This window comes from Silurus aristotelis (assembly GCF_946808225.1).
Source record: "Silurus aristotelis genome assembly, chromosome: 12".
In the NCBI taxonomy this organism is placed as follows: domain Eukaryota; kingdom Metazoa; phylum Chordata; class Actinopteri; order Siluriformes; family Siluridae; genus Silurus; species Silurus aristotelis.
Window position 1 is genome coordinate 16,488,288 of NC_139585.1, and position 17,436 is coordinate 16,505,723.

At 37.1% G+C, this 17,436-nt stretch overlaps 2 protein-coding genes across 3 annotated transcripts in view; one reads left to right on the forward strand and one right to left on the reverse strand.

The window, feature by feature from the left end:
* Positions 1 to 8,571, reverse strand: part of tbkbp1 (TBK1 binding protein 1) — a 40,394-nt gene extending 31,823 nt beyond the window's left edge. Inside the window, exon 1 of one of the 2 annotated variants that reach the window (XM_083556064.1) lies at positions 8,093 to 8,571. The gene's annotated coding sequence lies outside the window, so the exon portion shown is untranslated. Of the gene's footprint in view, positions 1 to 7,695; positions 7,832 to 8,092 lie in introns of those variants that run through there. The other variant, XM_083556065.1, reaches the window with a different exon arrangement.
* Positions 8,572 to 9,647: 1,076 nt separating this feature from the next.
* Positions 9,648 to 17,336, forward strand: pdk2a (pyruvate dehydrogenase kinase 2a). Its single transcript, XM_083557346.1, has 11 exons — positions 9,648 to 10,261; positions 11,024 to 11,165; positions 11,738 to 11,809; positions 11,892 to 12,076; positions 13,126 to 13,215; positions 13,338 to 13,415; positions 13,704 to 13,780; positions 13,875 to 13,973; positions 14,628 to 14,735; positions 14,937 to 15,050; positions 15,995 to 17,336. The coding sequence occupies exons 1-11, from the start codon at positions 10,144 to 10,146 to the stop codon at positions 16,136 to 16,138; spliced, it is 1,227 nt and encodes a 408-aa protein (XP_083413472.1). The 5' UTR covers positions 9,648 to 10,143; the 3' UTR covers positions 16,139 to 17,336.
* Positions 17,337 to 17,436: the final 100 nt, after the last annotated feature.

Genomic DNA, 17,436 nt, shown 5'->3' on the forward strand with positions numbered 1-17,436 from the left:
TCTGATGCCACAGTCTGATAACATGTTCATCTCTTTTCATTCCTTTATAGACTAATAGATAACAGGCTGTGTTGGTTTATTAGTAAGAATATCAGGCATGTTAACATACTCATGCATAAAATGGCAACACTGTCAACAACAGAAAGGCCAAACAGAAGGTCTGAAAGAAGAAACAAGGCATGGGCGAATAGTCAAGACAGAGGGGTAGAGAGAAAATGAAAAGGATAAAGGGAAAGTGTTGTACAGGCAAAGTTGGTTATTTTTAGGGTAACCTGTGGGAATTTTAGAGGTCCAGCACTGAGTGCAAGGCAAATGGGTAACCTGGTTTTCTCTGAATGTACAATCCTTTAAGAAGCACTGCATGTATATTCTTAATACATGGTCGTATTTGGTTCTATACCATACTTCTTGTTTCTTCTCTTCTCTGAATGAATGAATGAATGAATGAATGACATTCTTATATAGCCTTGCTCTGTTCTTATCCTGTTGATTATGGCCTTGAGTTAATGGTCTGTGTATATGCTTAGCTGCAGTAGACAGCATGAACAGTACTTACTGAAATAACTCAGCAAATGTTTTTATTGCCACATACAGCATCCCTACACAAGAATGGACAAACCCAATCAACCCAGGCAAAAGGTTTTTAATTCATAGCTGCCCAGTTAAAAGGTAGGTTTAACAAAAATGCTAAAAATTACATTGACTTTAACAGAGGCAAAGATTTTATTTGGGATGTAGTTATGTTTAAATGTGATGCTTTCACTGCAGTGTGATGCACCTAAATACTATAACTATGGCCCACAGTAATCCTTCTTATTCCCACCATATGCTGCATCACATACTGTACATCTACAGAGGCTTAATCAGGTTTTCAGTAGAACATTTATACCAGGTGAATGAATTAGTCATCTTCAATGAGGCACAATACACATTAGAAACATGCAGGTATGTGAAAACACTAACAGAACCAATAAAAAGGTTTGTTTAAATATATGAAGAGAAACAGCAGTTTTTACATGCAATGCAAGAACAGGACACTTTATCTCATATCTGAAACCTCAGCCATTACTGAGTCTTAGCCTTACTGAGATTCTATTTTAAGTGTAATAATGAAGGAAACTTTAAAGAACATAATAATAATATACTCATGTCTTACACAAAATCTTTATTAACGTACATTTTTTACATTATATTATCTACCACATTTTAATAAAGTCAATCTCCAAGAATCCAATAAGGAGACCAAAAAGAAGAGCAGCCGGAGCTCCTGTGACTTGCTCCTAGCTAAACCTTCCCCTGAGAACAAGAAGACGGCACAGAGGAATATAGAGGTTAGCACCTTTATATCGAAGTGAGATGGAGATTGATATAGCATGAGGGAAAGAAGAAACAAAAAAGGAAAAAAAAGAACAGAAGAGAACTATCAAATCAAGAAGGACAGACAATTTACAGTTTTTCTCAGTTGCTTTGGAGCGTTTCTCAGATCAGAAATGAAATTCTCAAAAATACTTGTTCCACCTCCACATCATTTAGTCATTTGTGCACATCATAAGAACATTTCTCGTTGTTTGATCAAATTGCGAATGCTTTGATACATTCATTTAATCGATTGTGTACAATTGTTTGCTGTTTTCTACATTATCAGTTGTTTATGTCATCATCTGTCATCTAAAGTTTCAATTAAACTTTTTTGTTTGGTAAATGTGGCTTGAATTGATGAATTATGCAGATGAATCTTGAATGTCACTAATAAAGGAGAGTGTACGGCATCAGATCAACCAATAATCAACTAGTTCTCTAAAACAGGTCAAAGGTGAATCTTGTGAACATTCAATTATGAGTTTTTTCAGACAGAGCAAAACATGGAATTACAAATTCTGAAAATGGATTACAACCAAGAAATGAACACTTGTACAGTACAGTAAAAGTGTGAATCCTGATCGGTCTCTTGCACTCAATATAAATCAAATATGCAATCAAATAAATGAATTTGTGCTGCTGAAATTCAAAGATGCCAAACAGAAGGAAGTCACACTTTGTGCATTTTTAATAATTGTAATCCAAACAGTAGTTTAAATAAAAAACTGTGCACCATCATACAACACGACAACATGACCAAACATTTTGATAATCTTGTTTGTGAACAATGACGAAGGGACTTTTTATTCTGATGGGAAAGATATAGTCACTGACACAAATATTTACTTTTGAGAGATAAACTAAGGGTTTTCAGAAAAGTATAGGCTTTAGCAAGAAATCCAATGTATTATGCTGTTTGTACAAATGGTTTTGAGAAATGCTCCAAAGCAACTGAGAAAAACTGTAAATAAAAAAGCATGAGATGTCAGGAAGAGGCAACGACGCTTTTTGTTATTCCTCAGCATTTGTAGTAGCTACTTTGTGGTGGGGAAGAAGGGGAAAAATTGGACAGAGTTTAACACTTCTACACAAACATTTATTTTATCACAAAGCAGCAGAAGGCATTAGTGAATGTGTTTGTACATCTTAGTTATTGTAGCAAAGAATAAGGGTTATTTTGTTTAATGATCGATATCATTTTGCACTTCCTATGCTCAAAAGGAGCCACGTTTCTCTTGGAATTCAGGGCAACCTAATCTCAGACAAAACATCACCATATTAACTAAATAATAGAACAGGTGCTTTAATTCAATTTCTATATGTTTACCAACTACCCCATCTTTGATAGACAGATAAAATCCTCCTTCTGTTTTACAAATCCATTAATGTTCAAGACTTACCAAAGTGCCACTTGTGATAAAGCATAAATATATAGGCATAAAGAGAAGGGAATGCAAACCTGCAGCTTTTTCTTTGACATGACTCATGATTCATGTTGTGCTCTTATGTGGAACTGCAGTCAGATGCCTGCAGCCTCGCTATTGATCTGCATTCTGCGTGTTAACAGAGGAATGTAACACTAGTGTCACGGTGATGAATGCCAACTGCAAGAGTAACATAAGGACAGGAGGTGGATGAAAATGTCAACTTTGAGAAATGGCTGCTCATACAATTACTTGGACCTTTTACATTGTGGGCATTTGTTGTTTTTATGTTTTTTTTTTTTTTTTAGGGAAAACGGGGAATTCCGCATTTTAATTATTTATTTTTTATTTATGTACAATGGAATTATTAGATAATTTGACTTATTACCCCCAAACACCATCCATGGCATTTTTAAGAAATAAAAATGAATGTACTTTACTTATGCTGCACTTTATTGTATTTATGTCTAGGAGGAGAAATATAAGTGAATAGCTAAAATGTACCATGTAAACATTGGTATGCACTTTACAGCTATTAGATACTATGAAAATGGTTAGTTTCCTGCCAAAATCCATGTAATCTATCAGCTTTAACAAAGCCATTTTAAATCCTATCCAAAACAGACCTGCTCACACAGGCAAATACAAAACTGCCTTTATAACCATGTGGTCTGTTAGAACTGACACGGTCGACATTTCTGTTGCTGATTGATTTTATTTGCTTGTTTCTTTCCGCTTTTAGGCACACTACCAAGCTGCTTATCAGCAATACCATTAGGTTTAAAAAAATTCTTGTTTGCATATCGGCCACTGACTGCTGGGGGGTAGAAATTCAATAGAAGCATTTCAAAACCAGAGCTGTTTTTTATCCCAGAGAAAAGGAAAACTTAGAAAGGTTATGGAAGATAAAAAAAAGTCATTTAACAGATCTGTGCTGGCTCAAACCTGGTTGAAGACAAAACATTTGAACAAAAGAACATGGGAGGTGGAGCGGACTGATGAATATTCTGACAGACAAGACGATCTGAAGCAGTGTACTACTCAGATGCTCTTTTTCTGCTCACATCACTGCTCTCTTTCCTTCAGGTCTCATTTTCTCCTTCCTTTGCTCTCCAGGTGGCCTTTGTGACCTGCCCAGACGTGCATAAATATTCCAGAGCAGCATAAATTTCTGCAGGAATATCTGAGTCACTGCTGGTTGTCATAGACAGACTATGTTAGAATATTAAAATGTCATATATAAATAAACCGTCCTCTTGACCAATTTTGTATGGTAGATATGAGACATAATAGACAACAAAACTTTTTTCTATTTGCACTTATTTTCAGCATGTGTCATGCACAGTGAGCCATCAGACATATTATACTGCTACAATACTGCTGACCTGCAATTTAGTGTACACTATATGGACCAGAGTTTTGGGGCATCAGCCCTTTCCAGCCATATGTGCATAAAGCGAGCTTCATGAAGATATGGATTACATGTGTCTGAGTAGAAGATCTTGAATTGCTTGCTATAGATCTCGGACTTCAACTATATTGAACACCTTTGAGATGAATGGGAATGCTGACTGCAGCACCCAAGGCCTCCTCACCCTACATCAGTACCTGACTTTACTAATGCCCTTGAGGCTGAATGAGCACAAATCTCCACGAGCACACTCCAAAATCTAGTGGAACACCTTCCCAGAAGAATAGAGGTTATTATAACAGCAAATAAGAACTAATTGTTGAAAGGGGTGGCTACAAAGAACATTCAAATCTTAAGGCCAGGTGTCCACTAACATTTGTCCAAATAATGTATATATGCATTTAGATCTGGATTCAAAAAACAATTGAAAATACCCTTAGGTTAAATATCCACCTAACAAAATGCATCCTTACTTTTGCACATAAAAATATATACAATTTAAACTAATTTAATTAGGCTTTAAATCCCCTAGTAGGCATGGAACTCCAACTATAATAAAGATTATAGTACTAAATTAAAATTAAGCAGTAAAAATCAAAGCATGACAAGGCAGACCTCTGCATACAGTAATTAGCCAAATAAAGCTTCATTTAATGCATGGGGGTTTTAATGTGTATTCAAAACAACAAGGTGGCTAATTTGAGACAGATAAAACACGGCCTGCTGCTATTTTATGGCATGCGATACAAAATGACAACATGAATCATAATGTATTAATGATAAAATAGGGGTCCATAATGAAGCGGTGCTACGAGGGCCAAAACATACATTATTAAACCTGGAACAGGATAAGATATTTATGAACACATTTAGATACCAAGAATAATATGTCTCAATCTGCGATCTGCATTTAAAGGAGTATTGAAGGCAGACATAAAATGCATGGCTTTCTCCTATATTTTTTTTTCAGATAAGGTAATTGGTACCATTTATAATCATCACAAAAGTTTAACTTTAAATTAATACCAAGAGTTTCTAGTTGTCTGTAGTGACAATTGTTTTACAAGAAACAAATGAATTCCTTAACAGAAACACAAAATAAAAATGCAGGTCCCAATCTGAGCTAATCTGAGTTATATTACTCAGATTAGCTTCAAGACAAAAGTCACACCCTTAATTTAGCTCTTGCAGGCAGTTTTCCAAAGGCAACATGACAACAGCCACACAACTGAAGTGCACCGCAACTGAGTGAAGCCTCAAAATGGAGAAAGATAATATTACACATACCTGTCTGGTATTATAAACCAATAGCTTTCGGAAAATAACAAAAACAAACACAATTTCACCCAAATGAAAGCATGATCTCACACAAATCGGCATTTAAATAAATAAGATCCAACAATGTTTCCATCACATGTTTACATTCACAAAAAACTTTCATGATTAGACTGGCTCAACTACATTATGCAATCAAATGACATTAATGGCAATAGATTTATAATGTTTTAACCATTAAAAGCACTCACTTAAAAATTGCAGGTTCAGTACATTTGTTGCAGTGTGACTGATGATTCTTGGGGCCAAGACTATGAAGGTCTTTATATTTGCAACATATTCTGCCTTGTAAAATGAGTCACATTTGTGTCTTTTTAAAGCGGTTTTCAAGCTGTTTTAACAGCAAAGTTTAAGAAAAGGCTAATGCTGAGTTAGACTAAGTGATTTCAGTTGACTTTTAAGATAATTGTTTGTACACTGTACAAGAAGCTTGCAATAAATACATTAACAAATTCTAACTGTGCTAGATGTTAGATTATACAATAAAGATCTTATAATGATTGCGATCAAGTAAAAAAAAAAAATACTGCATTCTGCATACAAGTCAGTCTGTGTGCTCCAGGTTAGTGTAGAAATTGTGTTGCGTTTTGTTAGTTTGCATGCCTAGTGTTTAGTTCCCAAAAGATGTATTTGAAGTTATCCAGTCAGTTTTGTGTAATCTTGAACTGTGCTCCTACTGGAAACATTTAAATGATTCATAGCAGCATTTAAACTGAGATTTCAAACAAAACAAGACACTGTCAGAACTTTGTCAGCAGCTGTCACAGTAGTACTAAATTGTCTGCCGGTGGCACAGTATGTGTTTTAAGACGACAAATGTAACTCACATTCAAAGAATTCTTTTTTCCACATGAGATTTTTGTTGGTAGCCAACCTGGTGTAGCCATAATTTATCATTTGTGGTTTAAACCTTATTCTGGTTTCATCAGCACAACAATATAAACCTTATTCTGAACCATCAGTTCTACAATATGAACTTTATTCTAAACCAGCAGTACAACAATATAAACCTAATTCTGTACAATCACTATTATGATTTAAACCTTATTCTGGACCACCAGTACTACAATATAAACCTTATTCTGGACCACCAGTACTGAAATATAAACCTTATTCTGGACCACCAGTGCCACAATATAAACCTTATTCTGGACTACCAGCACTGCAAAATAAACATTAATAAATCTTGTTCTGGACCACCAGTACTACAATAAAAACCTTATTTTGGACCACCAGTACTACCATATAAACCTTATTCTGGACCACCAGTCAAATATAAACCTTATTCTAGACCACCTGTACTACCATATAAACCTTATTCTGGACCACCTGTACTACCATATAAACCTTATTCTGTACCACCTGTACCACCTGTACTACCATATAAACCTTATTCTGGACCACCAGTACAATATAAACCTTATTCTTGATCAAGATTACTACCATATATAACCCTCTGGACCACTGCAACTACAATTTAACCTTATTCTGGACTGGTGGTCACTGTCACTGAAGCAAAACATCACATATTCTCCTGACATTGTAGATTTTAAAACAAAGTCTACATTTGAGCACACATTTTAGACAGTAAGATGACTGCTAGTGGTTTCTTGTAGGGAAATGGCTCTTATTCAGCTGCCACACTTGACACTTGCTGTTTGTCATTTTTGCTAGGGTTTGTGAAATATGCTGGCATTAGTGTGTGGAGATTTATGGTTTCCTGTCAGCTGACTGACAGACAGGAAATGGAGCACGCGTGCACGCGCTTTTCCCGCACTTTTCATCCAACGGCGTTTTTTTCTCTCTCTCTCTCTCTCTCTCTCTCTCTCTTTTTTCATTTCGACACACAGGCGCACACAAACGCGCGCGCACATACACGCGCATACATACACGCGCAAACGACAATATTCCAGCCACATGACAACACATGCGAAATGGCGAGATGGCAATCTGTAGCATAATTATTAGCACCTCTGAATCTAATGCATGGGTCAAGGAATGCAGGTTCACATGCAAACTAGGACACGGATGCATTAAATACTCCTCGGTATATTTATCAAAAACTTAGCTAATGTTTACTACAAATAGTAATCGGTATTCAGTCCCCCCCTTGCAAAAGCACATACTTTCTATTAACATGTTCAGATGCCCACAATAGTGCGTCACCTTGAGATCCGATGAAGATTTGCTGTTTTCTGTCTTGCATGTTATTCCCTCCTGTGAACTACTCTGTTGAGACGCTTTTACTTCTGAGTGGATCCGCCTGGATTTATTCAAACACCCTGATTACACTGATCAGCAGGTCCTGGATGAAGGCGCGCGCTTGTGCTCCGAGTAGCGCCGATTTCCATGTGCCAACCTTTTATTTTTTTGCGTTCGCTTCATGCTTTAATAGGAGCGCGGTGTGTTAAAACATGGCTGTGCGCGCGGCGCGGGGCGGCTGTCCGCCACTGTAACACCTCCTGCGCGCGCAGGCTCCGGACGATGAGGATGAGAATGCGAACCTGATCACAGTCAAGCAAGCGACAATCGGAAGTGGATCGGAGGAGAATAAAATACTCACGGTCTGTCATCGATCGGACTTCAGACGCCATGCCAGGCAAGCGCTGGGTTTGATGCCCACTCTTGCAGCTGCTGATGATGAAGATTATGGTGGTGCTGATGCTGCTGATGCTGCTGTTGCTGCTGCTGCTGCTGTGTTTAGTGCAGCTTTTTCTTTCACTGCGCTGTCCAAGGGAGGGGAGATGAGAGAGTCCTGCGTGGAAATCCGCGTCACTGTTTCTGAGAATACACTGAACACACACATTTCTCCGGTTTGAACCGAAGAAACGAGTGAATTAAAACCAAAGGGCACATTTTCGACTTTCTGTGTGTTTTAGCGCATATGTCGTGTCTGAGGAGTTACACATATGAATAGTGTGTGTGTGTGTGTGTGTGTGTGTGTGTGTGTGTGTGTGTGTGTGTGTGTGTGTGTGTGTGTATGTGTGTGTATGTGGGGGGCGGGGGGGGTGCTGTGCGCATTGCAAAGAGATGTGATAAAGAGATAAGAGGTGGGATTAGGAAACTGACCACAAAAAGGCATTTGACATCAATCCTAATTACATAACGTTATATAATATTACATAATTTTGAAAACACGTTGATAGTATAAGGACATGTATTAGAGAGAGAGAGAGAGAGAGAGAGAGAGAGAGAGAGAGAGAGAGAGAGATAGAGCTTTGAAGATATGATGCTGTTCTGCTCTCCTGCAAAAAAGGGCATCATGGCCTGGATCAAAACACAAAGGAAATTTCCACTGATATTAATCAGCCTTTTTGCATCTCCCGTCTGTGTTATAATTATGCTAGAATTAATTATGTATGTTTTCAGGCTATTACTGTGAGTGTTGGGGCTGAGAGATGGAATGTGGCCCAGGGGGACAAATAAGTATTTGATTAGAAAATGGAAATGTATTGGCATGAAATCTGCCCTTCGGGAGCGTTATGGCTTTTTATATCCTGGTATTCCTCTTGTAGTTTAAAGACACGATACATTTAATAACCTTATTGATACTAAGATAAATATACATCATGCATAGCCTTACGGAGTACAAATCACACTAGTAAAATGATAATAGAACATGTTATAGTATCACATATGTTTAAGTGTAACACGTTCTGGTTTGATGGATGGTTTGAGGTATAGACCTTCGAGCTTTACTATGGTTATTATTTTAAGGGACCTAAGTGAACCCCTAAAATTTTGTGTAACGTAAATAATTAAAACAATCAGCACATAGCACATATCTCTTTTACAAACTATTACATTTTAGGATTAGCCACGTGGACCATAAATATATATTGGGTCAGAGTGATGTTCCTACACTAACCACACGGTGGTGCACTTTTACTTTGAGGTACAGAGTAACAGTGAGACTGATCAGTGAGAATGATCAATTATTATTATGATCAATTATTATTATTATTATTATTATTATTATTATTATTATTATTAAATAATTAAATTAAACGATTAGGAATAAGAAACCAATCTACAAGCAACATGAATTGTTATTGATTAGAGATGTTAGTATATTCAATATTATATTCTAAGCATTTGATAATATTACAGCTCATATTAATAGAATTGAGCAGTTTATTATATTGGCCAACCGAATTTCAGTAATTGATGTTCTCAGAAACTTGTAGAGCTAAGGATCGGGTTACGGAGGTGCAGTTTATCATGTGGCTGGCCTGTTGCTCCAGATCATTTGTCACATTTGTACGGTACAGCTGAAGTTTATGTAAAGCAGATTTGCGTCCCATGACGTCTAGAAAGCTGGCAGAGACTCGCTCCAAGCAGCAGTGTTTACTATCTTCTGCTCCAAGCAGACGTAAAGAACACAGACGTTCATCTAGCGAAGTCCCGCCTACATATCTGATTGGTCAGAGTTGGACATGAACTTCAAACTGAGCGCTCTGATTGGTTGAAGGCTTACATTCAATAATAGCCTTTTCAGGGAAAGCATAGGAAGCCTGCTGGCATGTCAGACATTGTTTTCTGCTACATTGCATATAAGCGGGAGGATCTTGGATTTTAACTAAATCATCTCACAAGGACAAACACGATTTCGCCATGAAGTTCGTGCGGTTTATCATGAAGAACTCGGCCTTGGCCAGCGTGCCTAAACACATCGAGCACTTCTCCAAATTTTCACCATCTCCTCTCTCTATAAAGCAATTTCTCGATTTTGGTGAGTAGTAGTATTTATTTCTGTCTATAAATTGTGGAGGAACCTGGAGTGTGCATGGTGTGATTCCTGTGCAGTGCTATTCCAGGATATTCCCAGCCGCAGAACAGCGCCGTGATCTTCAGCGACATAAACATCAGAAATATTGTTTAAGATCACATTAGTCGCCGGTTTGACGTGTTGCCTTGTGCGATGGTGTAGATTGTGTCATTTCGTGATTTTGTATCCAAATGTAGAAGGTGTAATTGAAGATCTATGTAAACACAGACAGTCATGCCACTACTGCAGGGATTGCATCATGTTGATGAGCCGGTCGCTGAGGGCTGTACGATATATCGAAACGTTCAACTTTGTACTACTGATATTTCAGCGCGATAATAAAAAGCGACCCTTTTATATACCGCTTTATATTCTTACTAATACAAGAATACATTTCCATTTGGGGTGTTCCTAAGAGTATAATGTCAAATAATCAAACAGTGACACATTTGTTTTTGCTCAAAAAGCAAATTAATACTGTTTGCTTGTTCAAAGTTTACTAGTATGCTTCATGGTTTTGTAGGTCATAATCACAACTTAAGGTTATAGCAAGCTCATTTCTCTGTAATACCTGTCTGATTTTCAGATCATCATGTGGATATACAGTAAATACCTGACAGGTTTCCCCTGTTAACACACCAGGTCACAAAGAAAATTGAATTTCTCAACAGTTGTTTTAGATATTATTTAATATCCTTGTTATACTGTGCCCTATTTTTCTGCCAGGTTCAACAAATGCATGTGAAAAAACATCATTCGTTTTTTTGAGGCAAGAGCTCCCAGTGCGCCTGTCCAACATCATGAAAGAAATCAACTTGCTCCCAGACAGATTGCTTACTACTCCGTCAGTTCAGATGGTTCATGGCTGGTAAGTCATATGTCATACATTTACAAAACAACCAAATACCAAGGATTGAAACCTAGCATATTTGAGTTCTAGCTTTATTTGTTATTGGGTTTTGTTGTATTTGCAGATGTATAACAGCTTGGGTTATTTATAGCACATGACTTCAAGTGCATCGTAAACAGCCTCTTGTGGGTTACACTAACAAGGGTAACAAGGATAATGCTTGGTGATGTCATGCATGTGAACTTTGCTCTAGTTTATGTGCAGAGTAGGGCAGGGCTGGGCCAATCCTCCAAGAGGGTCTTTGTACATTCAGTCCTGTTATCACCACCTTCTTTTCTCATTCCTCATGTTTATACCTGCTTCACTACTATTTCACCCCAAAGCTTAAAATTCTACTTTCACTGGTAACATTTATCCAAGGGTTTGGATTCTGTTCACAAACTTTTCATAATGAATAAGTAAATTGTGAGATATGTGTGAAGGAAAACATTGACCTTAAACTAAAATAATTCTGTTATTCATTTACAAAAGAACACCAAGGCGCACACCATGCCCTTTATTGCATTTAAAAAACTCTGCTATGCTTTCAGGTATGTACAGAGTTTGATGGAGATCCTTGATTTCTTGGATAAAAGTCCCAATGACCACAGAGTTCTGGGAGAGTAAGTGTAATATTACTTCAACCCCCATGACATGATTATGGCTTGTAATTTAAGTCTCAAACATCCATGTTTTGACCCTTAGGTTCGTGGAAACACTGGTAAATATCAGAAATAGACATAATGATGTTGTTCCTACGATGGCCCAAGGTGTGATTGAGTACAAAGAAGCTTTTGGCCAAGATCCAAACACTAATCAGAACATCCAGTATTTCTTAGACCGCTTCTACACAAGCCGAATATCCATCCGTATGCTGATCAACCAACACAGTAAGTAACAGACATTTTTATATTTTTGTCTTAAATTGGACTCAAAAAGGAATTCGCTGCAAATAGTCTCAATGCCTTTAATGTTCCTGACATGGGTTGACTCAGTTCTGGGGTTTTGTTTTGCAAATTTGTATATTAATAAAAGTTCAAACCACTTCATACTACTGCTATTTTTCTTGTATACATGCAACACTAAATCATGTCATTTAAAATGGCTGCTTTACCTGATTATCAGTTGGCTGAAATGCTATGATTTGGTTTAAAAACAGAACAGGCAATACAGATTTTTATACTACTGCCTGATGTAAGTGTTTGGCGTAGGAATAATGGACGCATTCACTAGATTTGTGACATAACTACTGTATACTAATAATATTATCCCGTTATTAATGTTCATGTTCCTGACACGGTACTATTATTTCTGCTGTCTTACAATTGAATATCTACAGTTAATGCTACTAATCAGCTTATCATGTTTCTACATAATATAGCAGAACTTGTGATTGGACCATATGATCCAGCCAAAAGAATTTGAGCTGTTTTTCTGTTTGGTGGCTAAAACCTGAAACTTTATACATAAAGCACTTTGTTTTTACAATGCACCTAGAGGGGTCTGTGTTCACACTGTGTATAAAAAAAAAAAAAATCCTAAAACGGACAAATGTGAACACATCTTTTGTATTCGCAATGCTGTAGTCAGATGCTAACAGTAAAATCATTATACTGTACACTGCCTAAAAACTGATGTACTACTATTTATAAATTTTTTACCAATGTAATTGTCCATTATTTAAAAGTGTTTCCAAAGTTAATGATGATCCCAGTAGTTACATGTAGCTACTTTGCTTAAATTGTGTTTAAAAGGTAAACTGTTTTTACATTTGCTTACCTGCCAGTTGTGTAAATAAGGTTGTTTGGATTCGGAACTCTTGGGACACTGTTTAGAGTATAATTTTTTTTTTCACTTGTTCATAGCAGATTGTTCTGATTGTTTTAGCAAATAGTTTTGCAAAACGTGATATTTACGTTCTTCAATAATCTGTTTCTAGCGCTAATCTTTGATGGTGCAACAAACCCTGTTCATCCCAACACCATTGGAAGTATTGATCCTCACTGTCAAGTAGTAGATGTTGTCAAAGGTGAAGTATATGTGTGTTCTTGACCTGATAGATATACATATATATATATATATATATGTATATGTGTGTGTGTGTGTGTGTGTGTGTGTGTTAATTTTTTTTTACATTTTGTCCATTTGCAGATGCTTATGAAAGTGCCAAGATGCTCTGTGACCAGTACTACCTCAGCTCTCCTGATCTGCTGCTGCGAGAACACAACAGTAAGTGAGAGAATACGATGTGCTTAGTCTCGGCATCTAAACATTATATAATTGTCCTCTACAGGCCAATAAGTTCCAATATGTTTGTTCACTCAGTCAGTTTTGCTAATTAGGACTTTTGTACTTGTTGCATTCTTTCAATCCATAGATAATTGCTCAACTGTCTGAAACACGTGTAGTGTTTGAAGTGATATGGTTGACTGATTCGAACAGTATTGACATTGTGAGTGAACTTTAACTTACGCAGGAATGACGATACTTAGTACGTGTTCTATTTCTGTCTTGCAGTTAACAACAAGAACCTTGCTATTAGCATAGTGTATGTGCCTTCCCATCTCTACCATATGCTGTTTGAATTATTCAAGGTGAGCGTGACCTCTTCTCATACTAATCTCCACAGCGATGTCGTTTGCATAACAAGAGCTCAGTGTTGCCATGACAATATTTTTCTTTCTGCAGAACGCTATGAGGGCAACTATTGAAAACCATAAGGAATGCTTCAATCTTCCACCTATTGAAGTTATGGTGGCTATTGGTGGAGAGGATCTTTCCATCAAGGTTAGTTACTCTGACAGAATATAAATAATAGTGTTTTAGGATTTAGCGCTACTTTGGTTTCGCAATTCATTGTTACCATTATTACCCTCAAACTCTGGTTGTTATTCTTGTATACAATTAGGCCATTTGTCATTTGATATTAACAGTCCGTTAACCCAATGCCTCAGTGACCTCTCTAAGTGACTCTCCATTTACTGCAATTATATTAATGCACACTGACACATTTTCAGTGCTGTGATTCCTCTTACACTTCTGATCTGTCTGATTCATCCTGATCGCTTGGAGCTTCTGTATTCATGACTCACCTTCTACAGCTGTTGGATTGTCCTACCCAGTAGATTTGCACTTCCTGAAAAACTGTTTATACCTAATTCTCACCTTTTTTCAGTTGATATTTTTTTTGGTGCGGTGATTCTGGTTGGTTTGTTAGAGAGCTAAATGTAAATATGAAAATATTTATTTCTGTAAAAAAAAAAAAAAAAAAGGATTTTACTAGCAACATACTTCAACCTGTTGGTGGCCTTTTTGTATTGATTTTCACAAATATAGTTAATATATAATTCTCCCTGCCTGTTTACTTTGATCTGTTCCTTGAAATTAGAATTGTGTTTTATAATTCACACTTATTCCTTGCTCTTCTCTGCATGTCTACAGATGAGTGACAGGGGTGGTGGTGTCCCTTTTAGAAAGATGGAGAATCTTTTTAGCTACATGTATTCAACAGCTCCAACTCCTCAGATTGGCCAGCACACAACTCCTCTAGTGAGTCTCCGTTTTCATTTCATTTCATTTTTGTTTCCTGGCACAAAAGTTTCTTAGTGTTTTAAAACCCTAGCAGACTGGCTATAATAAATAGGGAGGGAAATCCCATCAGCACTCTGTTACTACTATTATTTACAGCACAGAGTGAATTAGTGTACGGGTTATGGCATTCAATTCAAATGCTTTCGTTTTTGCCAACAGGCTGGCTTTGGTTATGGGCTGCCTATCACTCGCCTCTATGCAAAGTATTTCCAGGGAGACCTCCACCTCTACTCTATGGAGGGCTATGGCACTGACGCAGTCATTCACCTGAAGGTACTGGGTGTTCTTTTGTGCATCATCTTTTTTTTTCTCCGTAAGCTAGATGCCTGGCAGCTTGATATCTCCAATGAATCAACTTTAATCCTTGAGATTGTTTCACTGACAGATCTTTTTATAATTAAAATGTAACTTAGGTCTGGGTATGCTAGCTGGGCAATGATGTGTCCTGGGATTAGCTCTGTTTCAGTTATGTAATGTTGGCTTTCCTCTTTGATCTATGATTTGTATAGGCCCATTCTTGGGGATTAGTGAATTAACTAACTACAATTTTTATTAATCCTGGCTCTACTTTTTAGATCAAAGGAATGCTTTAAAGCATTAAACAGCTTATTAAAAGCATTATTTGGGTGAGGAAATTATTTGTGGACACGTTTTTTTTTTTTTTTTTTTCGTTGCTGGATGAAGGCCGTCATCATCATTTCGATAAGTGTATTCTGTATAAATTTGAGATTGAATGTTTCCGTACCCTATTCGCAAGCCATAATGTTTTTCACTTTTTCTAAGAAGCATTTCGTAGCGAGCGTGTCAGCCCATGTTGAGCTTGATCAGTAGAAAGTGACATTGGCATCACAATAACTCGCCTAAAGCTGCTATAAAAAGTCATTTTGCTACCCAGCAATTGAAACTCCTCCAAAACCTGGTTTCAGTTTGATTTCATCAGGGAACAAAAAAAAAACCTTAATAGATGTTCATTGTGAAAATGATTAAATCTTTCCTGATATGTCAGTTTGGACAGAGTATTTTTTACCTAAGGATATTTCTACTGGTTATTTTATTGAAGGTAAAATGTGGCACAATCTTTTCCAGCAGATTGGGAAAGGAATAAAATCCCAGAGATACTTTACTAATAATTACCTTATCCTCCTTTACCTTGTAAAACCAATCCAATCCAAACCTGTAAGTTTAAATAACATGGTGGGCTTTTTTTCCTCCCACAGGCTTTATCCACTGACTCTGTGGAAAGGCTTCCAGTCTATAACAAGACAGCTCTACGGAACTATAAAGTGAGCCAGGGAGCAGATGATTGGTGTGTGCCAAGCAAAGAGCCGCTGGACCTGGCAGTATTCCGTCTGGCCAAATGAAGACCTTCTGCTTGTCTGGAGTCTCCTGGCTCATAGTAAAGACTGCCCTAGCATTAGGGATCTCACACGGGGACCACAGAAAGAGCAATACGGTGTCAGCTTGAAGCCGGACACTCAACACAAAGCCTCATAGTGTCTCTCGTATCACTAGTTAATGCATGTAATGGCTTTACATTTGCATTTGCACAGTAATCAACCTATGGATAGTTTTTGTGGTTAGCAAAATATTCTTTTTTACCACAGTGTTACCTGTAGACCAAGCATGCGTGAGTGAGAGTGTCAAAAGTAAGGTAAAAGGTCAATCGAAGATGAAAAGTGGAGAATTAAAATCCGAGAGGGCCTAAGCTGCTAACTTCTTTAGTGCGTAAGTGGAGGGCAGCATGGTCTTCCAGGACAGATGGTGGAGTCAGTGTGTAGTATAAGGCCTGAGCAGAGCAACTTTATCAGAGCCATGATAAAAGAAAAAGGCTAAATGAGTTGTAGTTAAAAGTGAATATGAATCACAGCGATTTGCAAAAGTGCATGAGGAGTATTGTTATAGCGTCAACAGTGGTTAACATGCAGTCGTTCAAAGGAGTATTTTATAGAAACAACCATCTTCCAAGTCAGAGATGATGACAGTGGATTAGTCTTCTGATTAGAAGGACCATTCTAAGAGACCAGAATTTAAGACCTTTTGGTTCATGACTCACCTCGGTGATATGATTGTACTATAATGTTGGACAAAATAACACTGATGCAACAGTGTTCACATAGAGAGCTGATAAAAGGACATTAGAGTGTAATGCAGTGGTGGATTTCATAACTTGCCTTGTAATGTTTCTGTTTTGAGTTATTTAAAACCATTGTCTCTTTGCTATTGAGTTCATTCATAAGTATACTCAGTGATGTGCTATACTGCTATATCGTATTCCTAAGTGTCATATTTAAGGCCAGTCAACGAGGATATTCTTTTTATTTTGAACAGTTTATTTGCCTCTACTTTTGGAAATGTATTAACCGTATTAAACAAACCAGCCGTTCCGAACTTGAATCATGCAGTCCTTAAGTATTCTTTGTTATTCCCATTGTGTGCTTAGCTTTTATATAAACCTTTTAACTTCTTGTCTGAATGAATTATATTTTGTGATAAAAGAATATATTTTCCATTGTATCTATAATGTAAATATAATGGAAATAAACATGACATTTCATTGCATATCCCTCCATCTTGTGCCATAAAAACATACCAAATTGTTTTTTCTTTAGTCAATGCGCTTCATTACTCATGCAATCCTTTGCTAACCAACATGGTGCTA